This window comes from Antennarius striatus, chromosome 10 (assembly GCF_040054535.1).
Source record: "Antennarius striatus isolate MH-2024 chromosome 10, ASM4005453v1, whole genome shotgun sequence".
Lineage (NCBI taxonomy): Eukaryota > Metazoa > Chordata > Actinopteri > Lophiiformes > Antennariidae > Antennarius > Antennarius striatus.
Window position 1 is genome coordinate 1,934,154 of NC_090785.1, and position 17,679 is coordinate 1,951,832.

General features: G+C 47.7%; 1 protein-coding gene across 1 annotated transcript in view; it reads right to left on the reverse strand.

The window, feature by feature from the left end:
- Positions 1 to 17,679, reverse strand: part of fat4 (FAT atypical cadherin 4) — an 87,302-nt gene that overhangs the window by 19,590 nt on the left and 50,033 nt on the right. Inside the window, exons 3-8 of the mRNA XM_068324912.1 lie at positions 15,877 to 16,138; positions 15,160 to 15,510; positions 12,774 to 13,696; positions 11,788 to 11,962; positions 2,357 to 2,537; positions 33 to 283 (exon numbers count right to left, since the gene is read on the reverse strand). Coding sequence (XP_068181013.1) covers positions 33 to 283; positions 2,357 to 2,537; positions 11,788 to 11,962; positions 12,774 to 13,696; positions 15,160 to 15,510; positions 15,877 to 16,138 — 2,143 coding nt within the window. The remainder of the gene's footprint in view (positions 1 to 32; positions 284 to 2,356; positions 2,538 to 11,787; positions 11,963 to 12,773; positions 13,697 to 15,159; positions 15,511 to 15,876; positions 16,139 to 17,679) is intronic.

Consider the following 17,679-nt stretch of genomic DNA (forward strand, 5'->3'; position numbering starts at 1 on the left):
TAAGAACTATGGAAACATGAACGGGTGCAAACCTGCTGCCGTGGAGGCGGGAATATGGGTAACATAAGGGTGGTGGTGGAAGCGGGGAGGGTTGTCGTTGATGTCGGCCACCGTCACGGACACGGTGGTGGAGCTGGACAGGCCCTGGGGCTGACCCCCATCCGTCGCCACGACCAGCAGCTGGTAGTTGGCCCGATTCTCGCGGTCCAGCAGGGAACTGGTGATAATCTGTCCGGTAGCCGGGTTGATGGAGAAGCGACCGTGTCCACCGGTGAGGCTGTAGCTGTGAGACAAGTCAAGAGGAGGACGCTGTGATGACAGGTTTCGGTAGATTCACCATAATCATATGTATTACAGTAGGTAAACATGTTATTACAGATGTCTCAAGAGTAAATAATGATGGATAACAATCGTGTGAATCAACAGGTCAAGCCTCAGACCCTTAAATCAATCTCAGCACATCGTCTTTAAATAAAGCCTGAACTGTGAAATAATTGCTAGAAAATCTTTTGGAAAATAAAATTCAATGGAAAATTTGTCAAAAAAATATATGAAGATTTGTATATATTAGCTTTTATTTGTATAACTATGGCTAAATCCAGATTTTTTTCACATAGAAAATGCAGATGCATGTGTCTGATTGCAAACATCGGCGGAAACAAATGTCAAATTTTTAATGTAGAAGTACAAAAATCCTGAACGGTGGAGAATATCAACTAAGACCTGTTTGGCTTTAAAGGGTTAAAAATGTCTGACTACCTCAAATGCTTGACGTCTAACAGTTTGACTGGTCGATCCACTTCACACCCGGTTTCCTGCATTACTTTGGCAGAATTCTTCATTTAATTCAGTGTATTTTCAATTTAATGTCTAGTGCTATGAAAAAAATGGTTGATTAAAGAAAATAAATGGACTGGGAATAAAAATAAAAGTATGGGAAGAGCTTGATGAATAAAATCAGGATCAGGATGGAGGGGCGACGGTCGTCGGCGTTCCAACTAATATCATATTTCATCCTAATCTCTCAGGTCTCCAGCAGGTCCCAGACATAAACGTAATCTGACACATACATGTTCAGACCAGTGCATATTTTGAAAAGACTTTAAAGTAAAGGAATCCCCCTCCTCCAGAGATGGGAGCGACAAATTACGGAATAACGTGTGAATGCAAAAGCTTATTTGGATTCCATCAACGGCATAAAGTGTCCTCAGATGTTTGTGGTCTGAAGTCGGTCCAGAGACGAACGCAGGTTTGGATCTCACGTAAAATAGCAGCAAGACTCAAAATTAAAAACTGAAGGATCCCGGTTCTGGTCTCCATTAAGGTCCTCAAACCCCCCCGGAACCCCTGATGAGCACCACTCCTACTGTCATAGACAATTAACATCCTCATTACTGTGTTTTGGGAAACTGGAGCATGCTGCGGTACCCCCCAACGTGCAACCGGTGGGGCTACCGAGGAGAGGGGAGGGGTCTGACTTGAATGGGCGTCCAGGCTGGAGAGAGACCGACCAGTAGCTCCTACAGTGGGAAAAACCCCGTCGTCCTGCTTGGGAATTGTTGCCCCAAAACAATGAAATGTTGCCCCAAAACTCCCAAATTCCCGTTACTGATTGCAACATCATCTTGGAATTTCAGAAAGCCGGGGATGAGGTAGAACGGAAAGCTGAGGCCGGGTCCTGTTGTGGGCCAAAAATGGTCCGAATGCACCGGATTTCTGGAAGTGTTCAGAAGAACAAACATCTCTGGTTTGTTAAAAACGTCTTCATTAGTCTCATCCGCACGTCGGATTTCATTTCGTGTGTTAATCCGTCTGGCAAGGACGTAACTTTTCTAATAAATCTTAAGAAAAAAAATCATCAACTGTTTCCTTCAGGCGCTCCTGGAAAAAACTGATCAAACGATGAGGTAATTCCTGTGATGCATTCTTGCTTTTCTCTTCTTTTTCCTGCACGTCTTTCTTCTGTTGAACTAGTAATGGGGTCAGTCTTTAAAAGCAGGTTGTGTTGAAATGTCCGGACTATTCAAGAAATGACATAAAACCTTGGATTAAAGGACTTTAATATTGTATTTCTTGTTATTTCAGGACTGTTTGATAATATTTTTGTTGGTAATCATTTCATTATGAGGCCGGACTGTAAAACTAAACCCTTGGAAACAAACCAGTGTTTCTTTGATCAAAATGAAGCCAGTTTGTACGTCCAGGCCCGGGTGGTCATGAGTTCTGCAGGGAACAGTTGTTCCACATTTGTCTGTTAGCTATTTATTGAGTCACGGGTCACATATAAATATTTAAAACGCAAACAGAAACTTTAGAAAACACTACATGACAGGAAACTGCTTCACGTGGAGGATACCTGACGACGCCATTGATGCCCACGTCTGCGTCCGAGCTGTTGACCAGCAGCACGTCGGTCCCTGTCGGGGCGTCCTCCGTGATGGTGGTGTGGAAGGAGGACGAGGAGAAAACTGGGACGTTGTCGTTCACGTCGTTCACCAGAACCACCACCGTCCCGGTTCCGCTCAGAGACGGAGAACCTGGGGGGGAAAACAGAAGAACTGTGACGACTACAGTATTTTCCGACCTATAAGTCTCACTGGACTATAAGGCTCACTGGACTATAAGGCGCACTGGACTATAAGGCTCACTGGACTATAAGGCTCACTGGACTATAAGGCTCACTGGACTATAAGGCTCACTGGACTATAAGGCTCACTGGACTATAAGGCTCACTGGACTATAAGGCGCACTGTTGGTTTTTGGGAAAATTAAAGGCTTTGAGGTGTGCCTTAAATACTGTACTACACTTTATGGTCACATGACCAGCCTGGTTTTTGTGACACGGCAAGCTGGGAGAGGAAACGACAGCGACATTAAGAGTCTTATTGTGTGTGACTTGTGAGATCCACGCTGCTGTCTTTAATTCCCGGGCCACCGGTTTCCATCTGTCGCCAAACCGCCACATCGCTCCAACGCATCAAAAGGGCTCAACGTCTCCGAAATCCAACCTCTCAGGCGTCCTTCCTGGGTTCTTAGACGCACAAAGGTTTCACTTCCACGGCGAGGCTTCTATTTTAAGGAGTGGAATCCGGGAGAGGAGAAAATGCTATTTTGAGCGAAAATATGACCATTTTTCTCCCAGAACGGGTGACGAAACGGGGCTTACTTGGCCCCCCCGGGGGGTTGGATTTAAATCAATAGCAGATGAAAATGAGCCGCGGAGCAGAAAAAACCTGAAGAGAAGAAAAATCTGACATCTGCTTGAGCCGACCTTCATAATCCTTCCTTAAATGGAACGCTGAACTTCCTCCAAACATAAACGGAACTTCAGCTTTGTTACGAAATGTCGCAGGATGGGATTTGGGGACGTCTTGGAAGGCTCGGCGGTGTTTTTTCAACGCTTGATGATTTGCATCAGTTTACATTGAGCACAAGGCCGGGGGAGCAAACCCGGGACGGAGGAAAGCGAGATCCGTTCCCACCTCGAACGTGTTGTCGTTCCCTCCTGCAGATCTCCTCAGGAATCTACGCCGATGCATCAACTATAACACGTTTGAGTAAAAACACACACCCAATCCACGGTGCGTGTGTGCTCAGCTGTGGAAAACACTGGATCCTTGGAGGTGGGGGGGGGGACTGGATTAGGACGAGATAATAAAAACACTCTTAATGTGAAGCCGTCCAAAATCCAAACATGAGGAATCTGAGAAAAGAAAACGTGAGGAACGCTCTCTCTTTATATATTTATATCTATATATTGCTCAGCCAGGGAGGATTATCTTTCAAATATGATAAAATCAAGACAGCATGCTCATTTAATCGCGATGAATTCTTTCTCTGGACAGAAGAGAACTGATGATGAAAACACTTTAAAATCAATGACAGAAGGGAAAACATGGAGGATGAAGGACACGTGGACCCTTTAACGCTAAATGCACTTGAATGGTGCTTTTATTGTGAAGTAACACAACCAGCATTCACCCGCTCACACCCTGATGCTGAGGAAAGTGGAGGTTGCTATGGATACGCTGATGCAGGTGATGCTCATCCTTCAAAGGTGACTTTTGAAGATCGATAAATATGAGTATTATTGTGGGGTTTTGGGACCAACACAGCTTCTCTGGGGAGGTTCATCTGGGGGGGGGGGGTTCCTCGCAGAATGAGACGTGAGTCTTTTTACGGTAACTTCTGGACGCGGTGATGATAAACAGACGTCGGAGCGCGATCCCGTCACGGATCGGCGTTTGTTGGTCGGAACAGGAGTGGATAAACAGAGATGGATTCCAGGAGCAAAAACGTACGACAGAAACAGGAGGAACAGTAAATATTTTAATCTCAGAAGAGGCCCAGAAAACCACAGGACCCCTCATCTGTCGTGACTCACCACCGACGTGAGTCACGGCCGCCGCAGATCCGACCGGTTTTAATGAGACCCGTACGGGTCGGTTATGTCGTCACAGGACCAGGAATCGTCCTCAAGTCTGGAGCGGATCCTGATCGAGATCGATGGCGAGTCATCGTGGGAAGGGTTGCCACGGCAACAGATTACAACCGACGACCTGCTCCTCCTCCTCCTCGGCCGATCCTCTTAACGGAGGTGAGATCCGAGTCGGCAAACGCGTCAGTATCGCTTTAAGTCGAGCCGAGGGACGGGTCAGTCGCGCCCGGCGGTCAGCGAATCGCCATCGAAAACGCTCAGCCCAGGTGGGCGGAGCCAGGATGAGGAGAGGCTGTTGCTAAGCTAACCAACCGGAGTCAATAGAGGACATTCAAATCAAAACAACTCATTTTAATGGGTATTTTTTAAAGTTTATAATTTGGAGCTGATTCCATTTTGAAGCAGATTGAGGATCCTTTTATCACTTTTTGAGCTCGGAATATTTTGATATACACTTTTGGCCTTTATCATGAAAATAAACATGACAATAAAATGTCAAATAAAACCCCTCAGGCATGAATGACGCAGAAAACTAGACCCTGTGTCTAAAAATAAGGCTCATCTGAGACTGGATCTCGTTCTTTACCACCTGTTGGCGGATGGATACAACATCAGAGAGACCGGATCTCGTTTCTTTTTCATTCTTTATCATTGTTTACATAACCTATATATAATTATACGCAGGTAAAGTCTGCACGTTTATTGGTCGATAAAAATCTTGTTTTTTTCATAATTTACGGGGTTGGAGGCTTTTTCTCAAGGCTGGGACGGATTAAACTCGTGTCTTGAGGTATCTACTGTATTTACTCCACTCTGGGGGGCGGAGCTCTGCTGTGATGTCATCACCACAGATTCTTTCCATGAACTAAAACAGCGTTGTGTCGCTAAGAGCGGAAGCTAGCCGAGGCGGTTAGAGGTCTTTGTGTTTCTGTGTGTGTGTGTGTGTGTGTGTGTGTGTGTGTGTGTGTGTGTCCTTGCAGGCGTTGCACTCTAACACAGGACGTGATGTCACAACCTGTTTACAGCCTCGCCCCTCCCTCCCGTGCCACCACATGCCTGACCTTTGACCTGCACGGCTTCTGTCACCAAACGCATCAGGGACTCTGCGGCACAGGACTCGGTTACCCGGCTTAATCCTCAGGACCAAAAACACCCCCTCAGCCCCCAACTCCCCAAGCCTGTGCTGACCCCGCCTTCGCCTCGCGGGGGGGGGGGGGTTCAAACGCAGCATTTCTCACAACTTTTCTGGGCGTATCTCTTGTCACAGCATCGCGCTCCTCGCCTCAGCCTCAGGACGTGCCTTCGCAGCCTCCTGGGGGGGGGACGCCGATATCCCATAACCCCCGGCAGCTGTCCTCCCCCCCCCACCTACCCCATACCTGCTGTCCGACGTGTTAATAGTTCAGATCTCTCCTGTTTCACCACGCGGGCAGCCCCCATTTAGTCATCACGGGACACAAGACCTTCCCAGGTATGCAAATATATGTAAATGATTGTTTGAGATGGCGAGACATTCTTGAGATTCGCAGCAGGGCGGGGTCGGGGGAGGCAGCTGTCGCATGTTTCCGATTATTAAATTCTCCCAGAATGCCGTACCTGTAACGGCGAGAAAAGCAGAACCCCCAAGAGTTCATTATGTGCAGAGCTTTTTCTTTTTTGTCAGGGAGTGACTCAACGGGAGAGGAATGCTGAGAAACAGCCAGCATCCGCTCCCCAAAAAAAAAAAAAAATCCGTCCAGACCTGGAGGAGGAGCGCGAAGGGTTAACGACGGAGACCAACCAGCGTCGTCGAGGACGCGGCGAGAGAATGGCGAAACCCTGGCCCGCCGCGACGCGACCGATGACATCATTTTGCCATGGAAAGAGAGCTGGTGGAAATTTTTTTTGCAGAGGGGAAGTCAGCTGCCGCGGCACCGGCGGCTGCCATGCGCTGCGGTTTAGGGAACTATTTTTTCCGTTGGCAAAGCCTTCCCAACCGGACGTTTTATTCCTTCTCCTTCTCTTTTAAAAGTTTAAAAGATCAGCTGACGTGGGTACAAATCCACGCAGGTGATTCTAAAAGATTTCCATTTTTAGGGAGAGGCGTGAAGGAACGCCGGGCGTTCTTGCGGTGTCAGACTTTGGAATTTGCGGATCACAGGTCAGTCGCTCACACCTGTCTGAGGCGTAATCTGATTTCAGGGGTTAATCTCGGGTCATTCAGGAAAGCAAAACCTTGGCGATTACAGGATTGCATCATCTGCATATAGCATTAGCGTCATCCGTTATTGTATGAGTTCTGAGGCTGTTCCCTCAATTAGGAAAGCAAATCCTGGACCCGGTTGGTACCGAGTTTCCATCAGGTGGTTTTTCCCCAGAGAGCTGATCCGTATAGATATCAAATAAAGAATACGTGGCGGTGATAACCCAGAGGGGAGTCTCCGTGGAAACACATCAGACTGATGGTATTCAGATAACCGGTGGGATGTAGTCGCTGGCGTCAGCGCACCTCGTTTCACACCGAGGCGACCGAATCGGAGCTCAAAGCGCGAGAGGATTCCTCCCTCGCCGCTCCCGCTTTAATTGGATCTAAAAAAAACCAACAAAAAACGCCGTCGCCTTTTAATTTAATGCAGCAAAATAAAAAAATTCCCATCAGGTCTGAGCGATGCAGACGGATCAGCGGCAAGTAAAGAATCTAAAAGAAGTCAAAGAAATTGTTAAAAAAAAAACAAAAAATACTGGTGATACGGGTACAGATGCAAGTGGGCGGGGCTAAAACGCATCATAATGAGTCAGTTGAGAGGTATGTCATGGACGTTGGAGCCAACACATTCACAAAATTCACTTTTTTCTTGGTTTTATTTTATGGAGGTGATATCGAAAGCAGACGCTGCCAACTAGTGGCCTGGCATGCACACTACATCTGACCAATCGGTGCCTCAGAAGGAAACGGTCCGTTCTGTTTCATCAGAACAAATCTGCGTTCAAACTAACGACCCCCCCCCAGACCAAACGAGGACCAGCTGACCATCTGCCGCCTCCCCCCCCCCTCCTCCACAGACAGTTTTCTCTTTAAGCCTCTCAAGCCAGAAAGTATTGTCTCCCACAAACATATGGCGGGGGGGTCTAAGCACCTTATTAGTGTACATTACCACCAGACAAATCACATTAACCTCCAGGAAGGTGCCGTCGCCATACTTCCTGAACCAGGGGGGGTACAAACACACGTGTTAATGACGATTAAGCTATCTGTTGTTTGACTGCTGCAGCTGCTACGACTGCCAACGCCTCGCGGGGGGTTGGGGGGGTAGTCGAATGGAAGGAAACAGCAGCAGTCGCCTCCCGGGTCGGTTTAATCCGGATTCAGAAACACGTTTGAGTGTCTCTACCTTCACGAGGGATAATCCCCCCCCCCCCCATCCCTTATATATTGACTGATGTCTCATCGATGAACAGGCAAACAAGGCAAACAAGAGCGGAGCTGGGGTGGCCAAGAAGCCCGTTTGAGTGTCTCTGCTGGCACAAGGGATAATCTCTTACCCCCCCCCCGCACACCTTATATATTGACTGATGTCTCATCGATGAACGGGCAAACAAGAGCGGCGCTGGGGTGGCCAAACAAGCGAGTTCATTAAACCGGGGAAGTCGGGGACAGGTTGACTCGGGGAAGACGGATGGACGTGTGAATTTATGAGACAGCCCATCTGTAGCCTGAAGCTTAAGGCTAAACGCTTAATTGCGGTTTATGGACTGCGGCTGGATTGTCCTCTTAAGGGACGGCGTAAACAAGACACATCATTACTCAGGGAGGGGGGGACAGAATTGGCCGGCTAGGAGGCAAAATTGACATTTTTCTGCCTCTGAGAACCTGTTGCTTTGCGACAAAGCTGCTTTTAATGCGACCCGTCCTACACCCATGAATAGCCTCGGAGTGCAGGGTGCTAGCCGACCCCCCCTCCCCAACGGCATAGTTTGCCAAACATAACAGAGCAAACAGAGGTTTTCTCACAGTTAACAAGCAGGAGAGTGAAGGGGATATCTCTAGAAGTCGCTACCCGATATAAGGAGGGTTTCTCAGACGCATTTGTCAAGCTAAACCTAAAATTTCTCCCTGCTCGCCGGTTATTTATGGAGTGTTGCGTTCGATGCTTTTGCATAATTCCTTCCCCATATGCTGCAGATTGGGTTTAGTGGTTTGCAGGCAGTAAACGAAAGCATAGCACACACAAAAAGTGTTGCCTTTCCTCATATTTTAGGGGCCTGCGGTTGAAATTAAATAAAGTGTTTTTCGCCTTTTTTTGTTTTCATAACAATGCTGCTTTTATTTGGTGCGTTGTCGGACGGATCGTTTCGGGACCGCGATTCCAATTTATGGCGACGGATCGCGACCAATTCTGGGATTTTGGGAAGCAGAAACTGGCAGGATGTTCCTGCGTTTAAATCATCTTAAATAATGAGATATAAGTCCTATAAACTCTGAAATATGTCCTTCCGAAGGTGTTTAAGAGAGAGAACATGCGCGCTTGTATTTATTCCAACAGGAAGGACGTGTAAAGCTAGTTAGAATTAGCTTCGTGAGGATAGGATGTGCTAATCAGGCCCCAGAGGACTTAAACAGAGGTAGACCCGAAGCGCTGACCATCCAACCGACGCCGCCTCTTTAACCTCTCATTACTGACCAAACTATTCACGCAAAACGATAGGAAAAACTCTGCAGGGCCGCGTTGTAACTGCAAAGTCTTTAAAGAGCTGATTCAGAGCGTTACTGCTCTGTTAAAGTTCATTTGATCAACCTGATGTTTTATTTGGCGGCGCCTCCGCTGCAGACTGGCAAAAACACTTCCAATTAAATATTTACTGCAGGCGAATGTTCGACAGCGATCCCGCAAAGCAGGTTGTGTTTTATAACGCCGGAGCCAATCCTCGCCAGAGGTGGACAAATATATTCTTAAAGATTTCTTTAAGATTGACAGATCGAGGAGCGGAATAAAGACCGGAGGGTTTATGCTTCTGATTCAAGAGAATAAAAGACTAGGTGGTCATTAAAATTCTTTATCTGCTAAGCGGTCGTTCAGTCCCTTAAACCTTCGCTTCATCCGCGACAGCCAAAGAGGTCATATAGAAACAGCGCGGCGCTACGTAGCGACGCGCCGGAGGCATGTGAAAGACCAAGGATTTCTTAAGCAAGCGTATCGGCCATTATGGGCTTCGGGACGAGGGATTTACTGTGCCTTCCCTTTAATAAATGTGACCAAACGCGGTGCATGTCAATGCGCCCCGAGGACGCTCCAGCTACCACATGCAGACTCGCACAAACTGGCACAAACACCGATGGGGGGGGGGGGGGTAAAAGTCACACAGGAACACAAAGACGGCATTCAGGGGCCAGAATTTGCATAAAAAGGTTTCTGTCCTGTAAATGTGTTAAACATCACTTTTAGATGCAGGTTTTATTTATAATCTGAATTAAACTGTCACAGGAGAGATAAAACCCGACGCCGACCACCAGAACTTGCAACGAATCGAAGGTGAACTCGGTACTTTTCAAATGATGGAAAGACGATAAAGTTTATTCCTGTTTAGAGAAAGGAAAGAATGCTATCAAACTTTTCAGAAAAAAAGGCCAATTGGCTGCTGCCAGATGCGTAAAAACATGTTGTGTTCAGCAACAGATGCCCGCTTAAAGCCATTCCAAACAAACAACTCCAACCGAACCGGTCTGCAGGAAATCTCATTGTTGCACATTCTTAACCTGTGCGCTGTGGAGAGAACGGCTTACAATCTGATTTCCCTGCAGGAGTCCCACATGTTGGCCTTGAAATGTCAAACCCCCCCGAAGCCGGACCCCCACCTCCACCCCCACCTCCACCAATCTGCACGACTAGTTAACCGAGAAACGCTCAAGTTTACAAGCTAGAGAGAGAGAGAGAGGAAAAAAGTAATATCTCTAAAGTTTCCTCTCAACAAGACGTCTTGTAAAACACCTTGGTGCTCCAATTATGGCAGATGTTTGCCAAACGGCGCCGCTCGCCCCGCGCCAGAATGCATTATGGGAAGCAGCGCTGGTGAGGCGCTTACGTTTCCGACCATTTCATGACAGATTTCAGTCGGCGCGGCGGCAGAGAGGCAGAGAATCATGAGATTACCTTCTCTGACGTGACTGAAAATGCACCCCCCGGAGGACGGACGGTGCAACGCGACAAGCACAAACACACACACACACACACACACACACACACACACACACACACACACACACACACACAATCGCACACGTGGAGATTTTAGCGAGGAAATCAGTCAATGATCCAATCACGGAAATAAAAAGTCTGAGAAAAGTGATGCAGAGCGGCGATAACGACAGATTAATCGTTTTGTGAGCAAAAGAAAGGCAGAATAAACTTTTTTTTTTTAAGCGAAGCTAGTTGAATGCTAACATGCTAACGTGAACGTCTATCGTCTGGTCATAGTCAACATGTCTTCCCCATCCCACCTTGGACATTCTGTTCCAGATTGCGTCTGGGAGAACCATTTCCCCCTCAAAAATGTGAGAAAATGCTTCTGGGTAATTTAGCCGGTGATTATGGTTTTTTAAATATATTTTGATATTGTTCCTCAAATCTCTCTCTCCCCTACTGATGTCGCACTGAAAAGTCTTGTCAAAATATTTTGGAATTGTTGTCAGGGCTCTAAATATGGACGCCTTGTGAAGCGTGGAACAAAGGATCCAGAGATAATTAGTACTTTCGCTTGTCGGGTAACTTGAAACAAAAAACAACAACTTTGGATGCTTCGGTTGTACTTTTGTTAAAATATTCCCCAAAAAAATGTGGAAGCTTCTGTCACAAATCGATGACAAGTAAGAACCCAAACAACAGTCAACATAACACACCGTCCCGAACGGTCACATGGTCAGTTCGGATTGGAATGCAGCCTCCCTCAGACGGTGACGGGCCGTGCCAGAGCGGCCGGAGGAAACATATACTTATCCGAGATACCGTGTGATTTGGCTGCGACGGGAACACGCATGTGCTCCTTCAACTGCGCATTAAATGGCCTCCACGCAATAACAAGCGAACCTTTTATCTGGCTAAAACAAGCTCTACCGCCCAATCCAAATAATCGAACCCTCCGGTAAGGGGGGGGACGGGGGGAACAGGTCAGAACACAACCGCGACTTTCCAAGCTAAAAACTCCCAAATGTTTAGGTTTCCTGCGCCACACAGAGAAGACAACAGTGGAATCGAAATGTTGTTTGTTGACTTTCACTGGAAATATCCCTTTTTCATCTCAGTTTTGTTTGCGTATTACGACAGACGGCGTCCGCCAGATTGCGGACGAGCGTTTTTAGACGCCGGCGATCTCACCTGAGTCGGTGGCGGTGATCAGCAGCGTGTATTTCCCCCGAGACTCGCGGTCCACCGTCTGGGTCAGGCTCAGCTGACCGCTGGACGACAGGGTAAAAGCGCCCTCCTCGTTCCCGCCGGTTAGCATGTAGCTCAGCTGGCCATTGGCGCCTTGGTCGTCGTCCCTGGCGACGACCTGGAAAACCAAGAAACAGAAGATGTTGGGAGGCTTTGAGTGTTTCCACTGACGTAGCTAGAGGAAGTTGATGATTAATTAAAAGTTCCTGTAATCACTCTTTTCCAAGGAATTTGCGAAATGTAAACCAGGAAGTCTCAAATCCGTCCAATCAGGACGATGCTGCGACAGCCCGGATGCATTAAACGGTTTCTGAGTATGAAATTGATGTTGGTTTGTGTTTGCAGCGTGACAATCCCTTCCTTTACAATGCCCAAATGCATTGTGGGTGCCCCCCCACCCCCAATGCTAGGTTAGCATGCACATGTGCGGCAGCTGCCGCCGCGTCTGGACGCCTTCCCACCACATAACCCAAACCTAATTTCCTCACAAGGTAGACGACTGGAAGGAAATTGAATTACTCCGTCGCTGCAGCCCCAGACCTTCACCTCCATTCGGTTTTTTTTTTCACACGCCTCATTTAGTCATCAGGGGCTGTTGGGATGTTAATCGTCTTTTCGTGTAATTTAGCCTGATTTCATATTTCGGTGAAAAAATCCCATAAATCCCAAATTGCGCAGAACGGATTGCAGCGATATATAATTTCTATATCTTTTCAGCGGGATATTTGTGAAGACAAAATGAGGCCCCCGTGGTAAATGGTTTAATACCCCGGCTGAGATCACATGTCTGGACTTACTAGCTTAGCAGCGATAAATTTGGTTAAGACATTAGCTTGTTAAAGGTCTAAGAACCGCCATTTACTGTACACGACTGGTGCTTTTCGTCCAATAAATTCTGTCTGCTTCCTTCAAAACTCGACCACACTGACCTGCAGGACGCTTTTGGGCAGGTTCTCCAGGTTCTCTTCAACGTTGACGACGTAAGGAGAGAGCTCAAACACGGGCGAGCAGTCGTTGACGTCTAGCAGGACGATGTTAACGGTAGCGCGGTCCACCCTGGGGCTGCTGCTGCGGTCGGCGGCTTGAACCACCAGCGAATAGGAAGCACGCGCCTCGCGGTCCAGCTGCTTCGCCACCGACACCACCCCCGTCACCGAATCGATCCGGAAATCAGAGTTAGCGTTGCCTTCGGAGATGGAGAATCGGATTTGCCCGTTGGTGCCTTCGTCCGAATCGGTGGCGAACACCTGGATGACGTCGGTCCCCGTCAGGGTGTTCTCCTCGATCTCGATGTCATAGATGTTCTGCGAGAAGCTGGGGGTGTTGTCGTTGACGTCCAGAACCAGCATCGTCACGTCCATCGTGGACGACAGAGGCGGTTCGCCTTTGTCCGTCGCCACCACCGTGAGGGTGTAGTTGGACAGCTCCTCGCGGTCGAGTTCCCCGACCAGCCGGACGTCTCCGTCGATGGTACTGATGCTGAACTTGTTCCCAAAGGGGCCCCTGAGGGAGTACTCCACGTAGCTGTTGGGGCCGCTGTCAGCGTCGGCCGCCTGAGCCGTGAACACCACCGTGTCCACCGGCGTGTTCTCCTGGATGTAGGTTGTCTTCTGCGAGGTGAAGGTCGGGGGGCAGTCGTTGACGTCCAACAGGATGACTGACACCTGGGTGGTGCTGGTGAAGCGGGTCATGGGAGGCGGAGCCAAATCGTTGATGGTGATCACCAGGTTGTAGAAGGATTGAGTTTCTCTGTCCAAGGCCTTCTGGGTTTGGAGGACCCCTTCCTTGGTGATGATGAAGTGGCCCTGGGGATCGCCTGACGCGATGCTGTAGAGGAGTTGGGCGTTTGGGCCTGGAAAAGATTCAGACAGGAAATTAGAAGGCAGAAATAATGGAGAAAGGATTACTTTGGTTAAACTTTGACATATTAAAAATGGAAAGATTTCAGTAAGATGTAATAAATGTAAAAACTGTGGTGTTTGGATGGCATATTACGTTTTGGGTTTTTTTTAATAAATTGCCTGTTTTGTCCCAGGTCAAGGTGATAAATTGAAGTCTTTCTGTCGTAAATCCACAAATATTAACTTGACTATAATTTACAATAATAATCAGGAACATTCCAGTAAATGTTTGAGAGAAAAAAAATTACAAAAAGCTTTCATTTTATTGTCAAAACAGTCACTTTACATTCATGGCAATTCTTCAGTCTAATTCGTCTTACAACAACACAACAACAAAAGATTTTAGATTACAATCATATTTTTCAGGGACTTTCCCAAATCCTGGAGCCAAACTTAAAATTAAGTGGTTTTGAAAAATTGCGGTTGACCAGATTAAAGTGAGATCAGCTTGTTTCTTTGCCACTTTTGCACAACGAGGCTGTGAGATAACGTTCTTATAAATCTCACCGAGTGACGGGCAAATCTTTAAAGGAACAACAGAATGACCTCGGATTGATAAAGAGGTTGTACGCAGATATTTTTGACTATTCTCCATTGTTCTACACGCGATTGTTAAATAGTCCGTCTGCGTGAAGCACTCATGGGTCCTTATCCACATCCATTTCCACAAATTGTCCAAGATCAACATCTGCAGCTCAAGCTGCGACCGTTGTCCTCCATCCTCGTCCGGATGGACCCCTCGTGAAACGGGATCGCCACTGGTGTGCCGTTTTGGAAAAACGACCGTCAAATGGAATATTTATTCAAATGAGACGACCAAGGGGACAGATGCATCGCAGCTATCTAACCTTGAACTCTGGCTCAACGCTGGTGGTTAAAACGAGCTTCAATTGAGCGTCTGTAATTCAACTCAACGGGGTAATCATGTGGAAAGCGCCGGCACCTTCCCACACTCCTGCATGTATTTACAGTACACAAGTAATCCCCTTATCAAAAGGCTACATGCTACTTCCACCCCGGTTCAAGCTAGGCTGTCTGGAGACAAAGTCTAGGGGGTCGGAGGTCAGGGTTTAGGAAGTGCTAACAATGGCGGGGGTTTATATATACATATATGTTTATCTGCGAGGACGGCGCTGTCAAATTACGCGGACGGAGAACCAGGCGGTGGATTTCCCAGGAATGTGGGTCACAATAACCACATTAGGCCCGGTTGGAGCGGTAATTACAGCCGGAGGAAGAGTAGTGGCGACTCTTCGTTCACCACACTGCATTTCACAGACATGAAACCCACCGCCTGAAGCGCAGAAATATCTCCGGCCACTTAATCACACGGCGAAGACGCGTTTCGGTGAATCGTTGGCGCGTGACGCCAAACAGAAACCAAAAAAAAATCTCGTAGGGGTGCGATACGTACCATCATCGGCATCACTGGCCCCGACAGTAACGATACTGGATCCAGGAGGCAGACTCTCAGAGACGGACGTGCTGTAGGCACTGGTGTTGAAGGTGGGGGCGTTGTCGTTCACGTCCATGATGTTGAAGTAAACCCTGACCATGCTGGTCTGGCCCCCGCCGTCCTGGGCCCTCGCCGTCAGAATGTAGTACTGTTGGGTCTCGTAGTCCAGCGGGCGAGTCACGTTGAAGACTCCGGTCACCGGATTCAAGAGGAAGGTCTCGTCCTCGTCGTCCTCCTCCAGCGAGTAGGTGACCTCGCCGTTCACGCCTGAGTCGGAGTCGCTGGCCAGGATCGCCGCCACGATGGAGCCTGGAGGTGACAAGACATGGATCACGCTTACCGCCCAACAGAACCCAACGGCTTCAATGAGTCTGCAGGGGGTGATTAGGTCGGTTTATTGACACCAGCGAGTCTGATCAGTCTGCCAGGTCTTAAAATAATGGAAACTCCTTCACCCCATAGTGTTAATAAGCTGGGATAAGACCAGCCACCGTAAGAACTGAAGGAGCCTCTTGGATGAGAGGCAAAACGTCTTCAAGAAACTTTCTTGAAGTCCAGTGGATTGGTTTAAACAGCTTTTGGATAACCATGACCTGGATAACTGAGACCCTACACAGAGTTTTACCGACATGAACAGAACTGACGATACGGCGTCCTTCTTGTCGATGTTCATACCTGGCGCCATGTCCTCGGGGATATCGAACGAGTACGTAACCCGGGAGAACTTGGGCATGTGGTCGTTGACGTCCTTGACGGTGATGTTCAGCCTCATGTCAGACGACTGTTTCCCGTCGTCCGCGCGAACCAGGAGGGAATATTTGGAACGCCGCTCCCGATCCAGCTTCTTGGTGGCGATCAGGTCGCCAGATTCGGGGTCGATTCGAAAACTGTCGTCCGCCCCGCTGATGATGGTGTACGTCACGAGGGCGTTGGGACCCTGGGAGGAAATTAAATAGAAAGTTAGGAAAAATCATCAATATATTGATTGTTCTTTGTTTTTTTTAGTTGCACTGGTTTGACCTCCTGACTTTTTGGGAACAGGTCTTCAAAAGGAGGCCGATAGGTCAGATGGAGTTTGATGAACTTTGCGAGTTCTCAGGCCACAGGAGGAAAAAAAGAGCATCGTGATTACAAGCATCAAAGTAACTCCAGCTGGGAGGAAATCAGGTTGTTTACCACACATGCTAACATGTCACATCTCCAGATTAAACAGCCTATTTGTCCGGCATGAACGAAAGCCTTCACAGAGACGTCTTCTCAAAAGACACACCATAAAGGAAAGGCATTGTGGGTCGGAGACATTCACACAGTCCATCTCGGATGAAAATGGAGAAAATGTGTCGCTGCGTCGCAGATTATTTCAACGTGTTTCCAAATGAAAACCAGCTCTCAGCTGAATGGAAAGGAACGAATGCCAGTGTGTGCAAAATCGCTGCACAAGAAAACCGAAAATAACAAAAAGCGTTTATCGCCAAAGTAGCAGATTTGTTCTCGTGTTGGGATGAAGTTGAGGTCAAGGAATCGGAGTAGGAGGGAAAGCGAAACAGAAGTGTTTCTGTACCAAAAGATCGTCTGCTATCTCTGTAAAAAAAACTCTGCAACACATGTGACCCCCCAAAAGCAAGAGGCCTCAGAATAGGACACCTGAAAGCGATATGACAACTGAATGAACCCGGCGACAGAGCCTGACGTTTATATTTGTGCCGGGGACAATAAGAGATCAGACGACTGTCTCACCCTGTGTCTTCAGCCAAAAAAGAAAACGCGACATCAAAAAGCTGCTGCCATTCAGCTAGATAAAGCTCTGGTTACAGCTGGTTAAACGCTAAGCTAAAAGAGTCTCTTTCAGCTATGTCGGGTGCTTGGCGCTGCTTTTTGATCTCGCCGGGGACAATGGGAGGGCTTATGTTGAGGCTCCGCGTTAAGCTACAGCTGAACCGCCATATTGACACATTTACCACCCCGCTGGAGGACAGCGCTCACGTTTGAAACTATATTTTGCATGAACTGCAAGCGTGCAACGACATCGAGCAGCTAGGGAGTGTTAGCTTAATGCTAGGATACGAAATAGCATGGCTCATTTTGCTTAGTAGCCGTTTTGCAGACTGTGCTCAACTATTTTTGGTACATTAGCATAATTAGCATTACTTTGAAACTATCTGATGAGGTGCTGCTTGTTACTGATTAGCATATTTTTCCCTTGTGATGCTAGCATATTTTTTTTAAAGCATTTGAAATTGGCGCAAAAAACAGGGTGTTTAGCATCTTTCAGCACATTGTTTTGGTTCAATGTCAATCAATCAATTAAGTTTTATTTATATAGCGCTTAATTGTGGCAACAGACATTTCAAAACAGACAGAAAAACCCAACTGAACCCTCCAGAGCATAAGCGACAGTTTCTCCCTCATTGAGGAAGAAACTCCGGACAGGACCCAGACTCTTTTGGGCGGCCATCTGCCTTGACCGGTTGGGTGGTG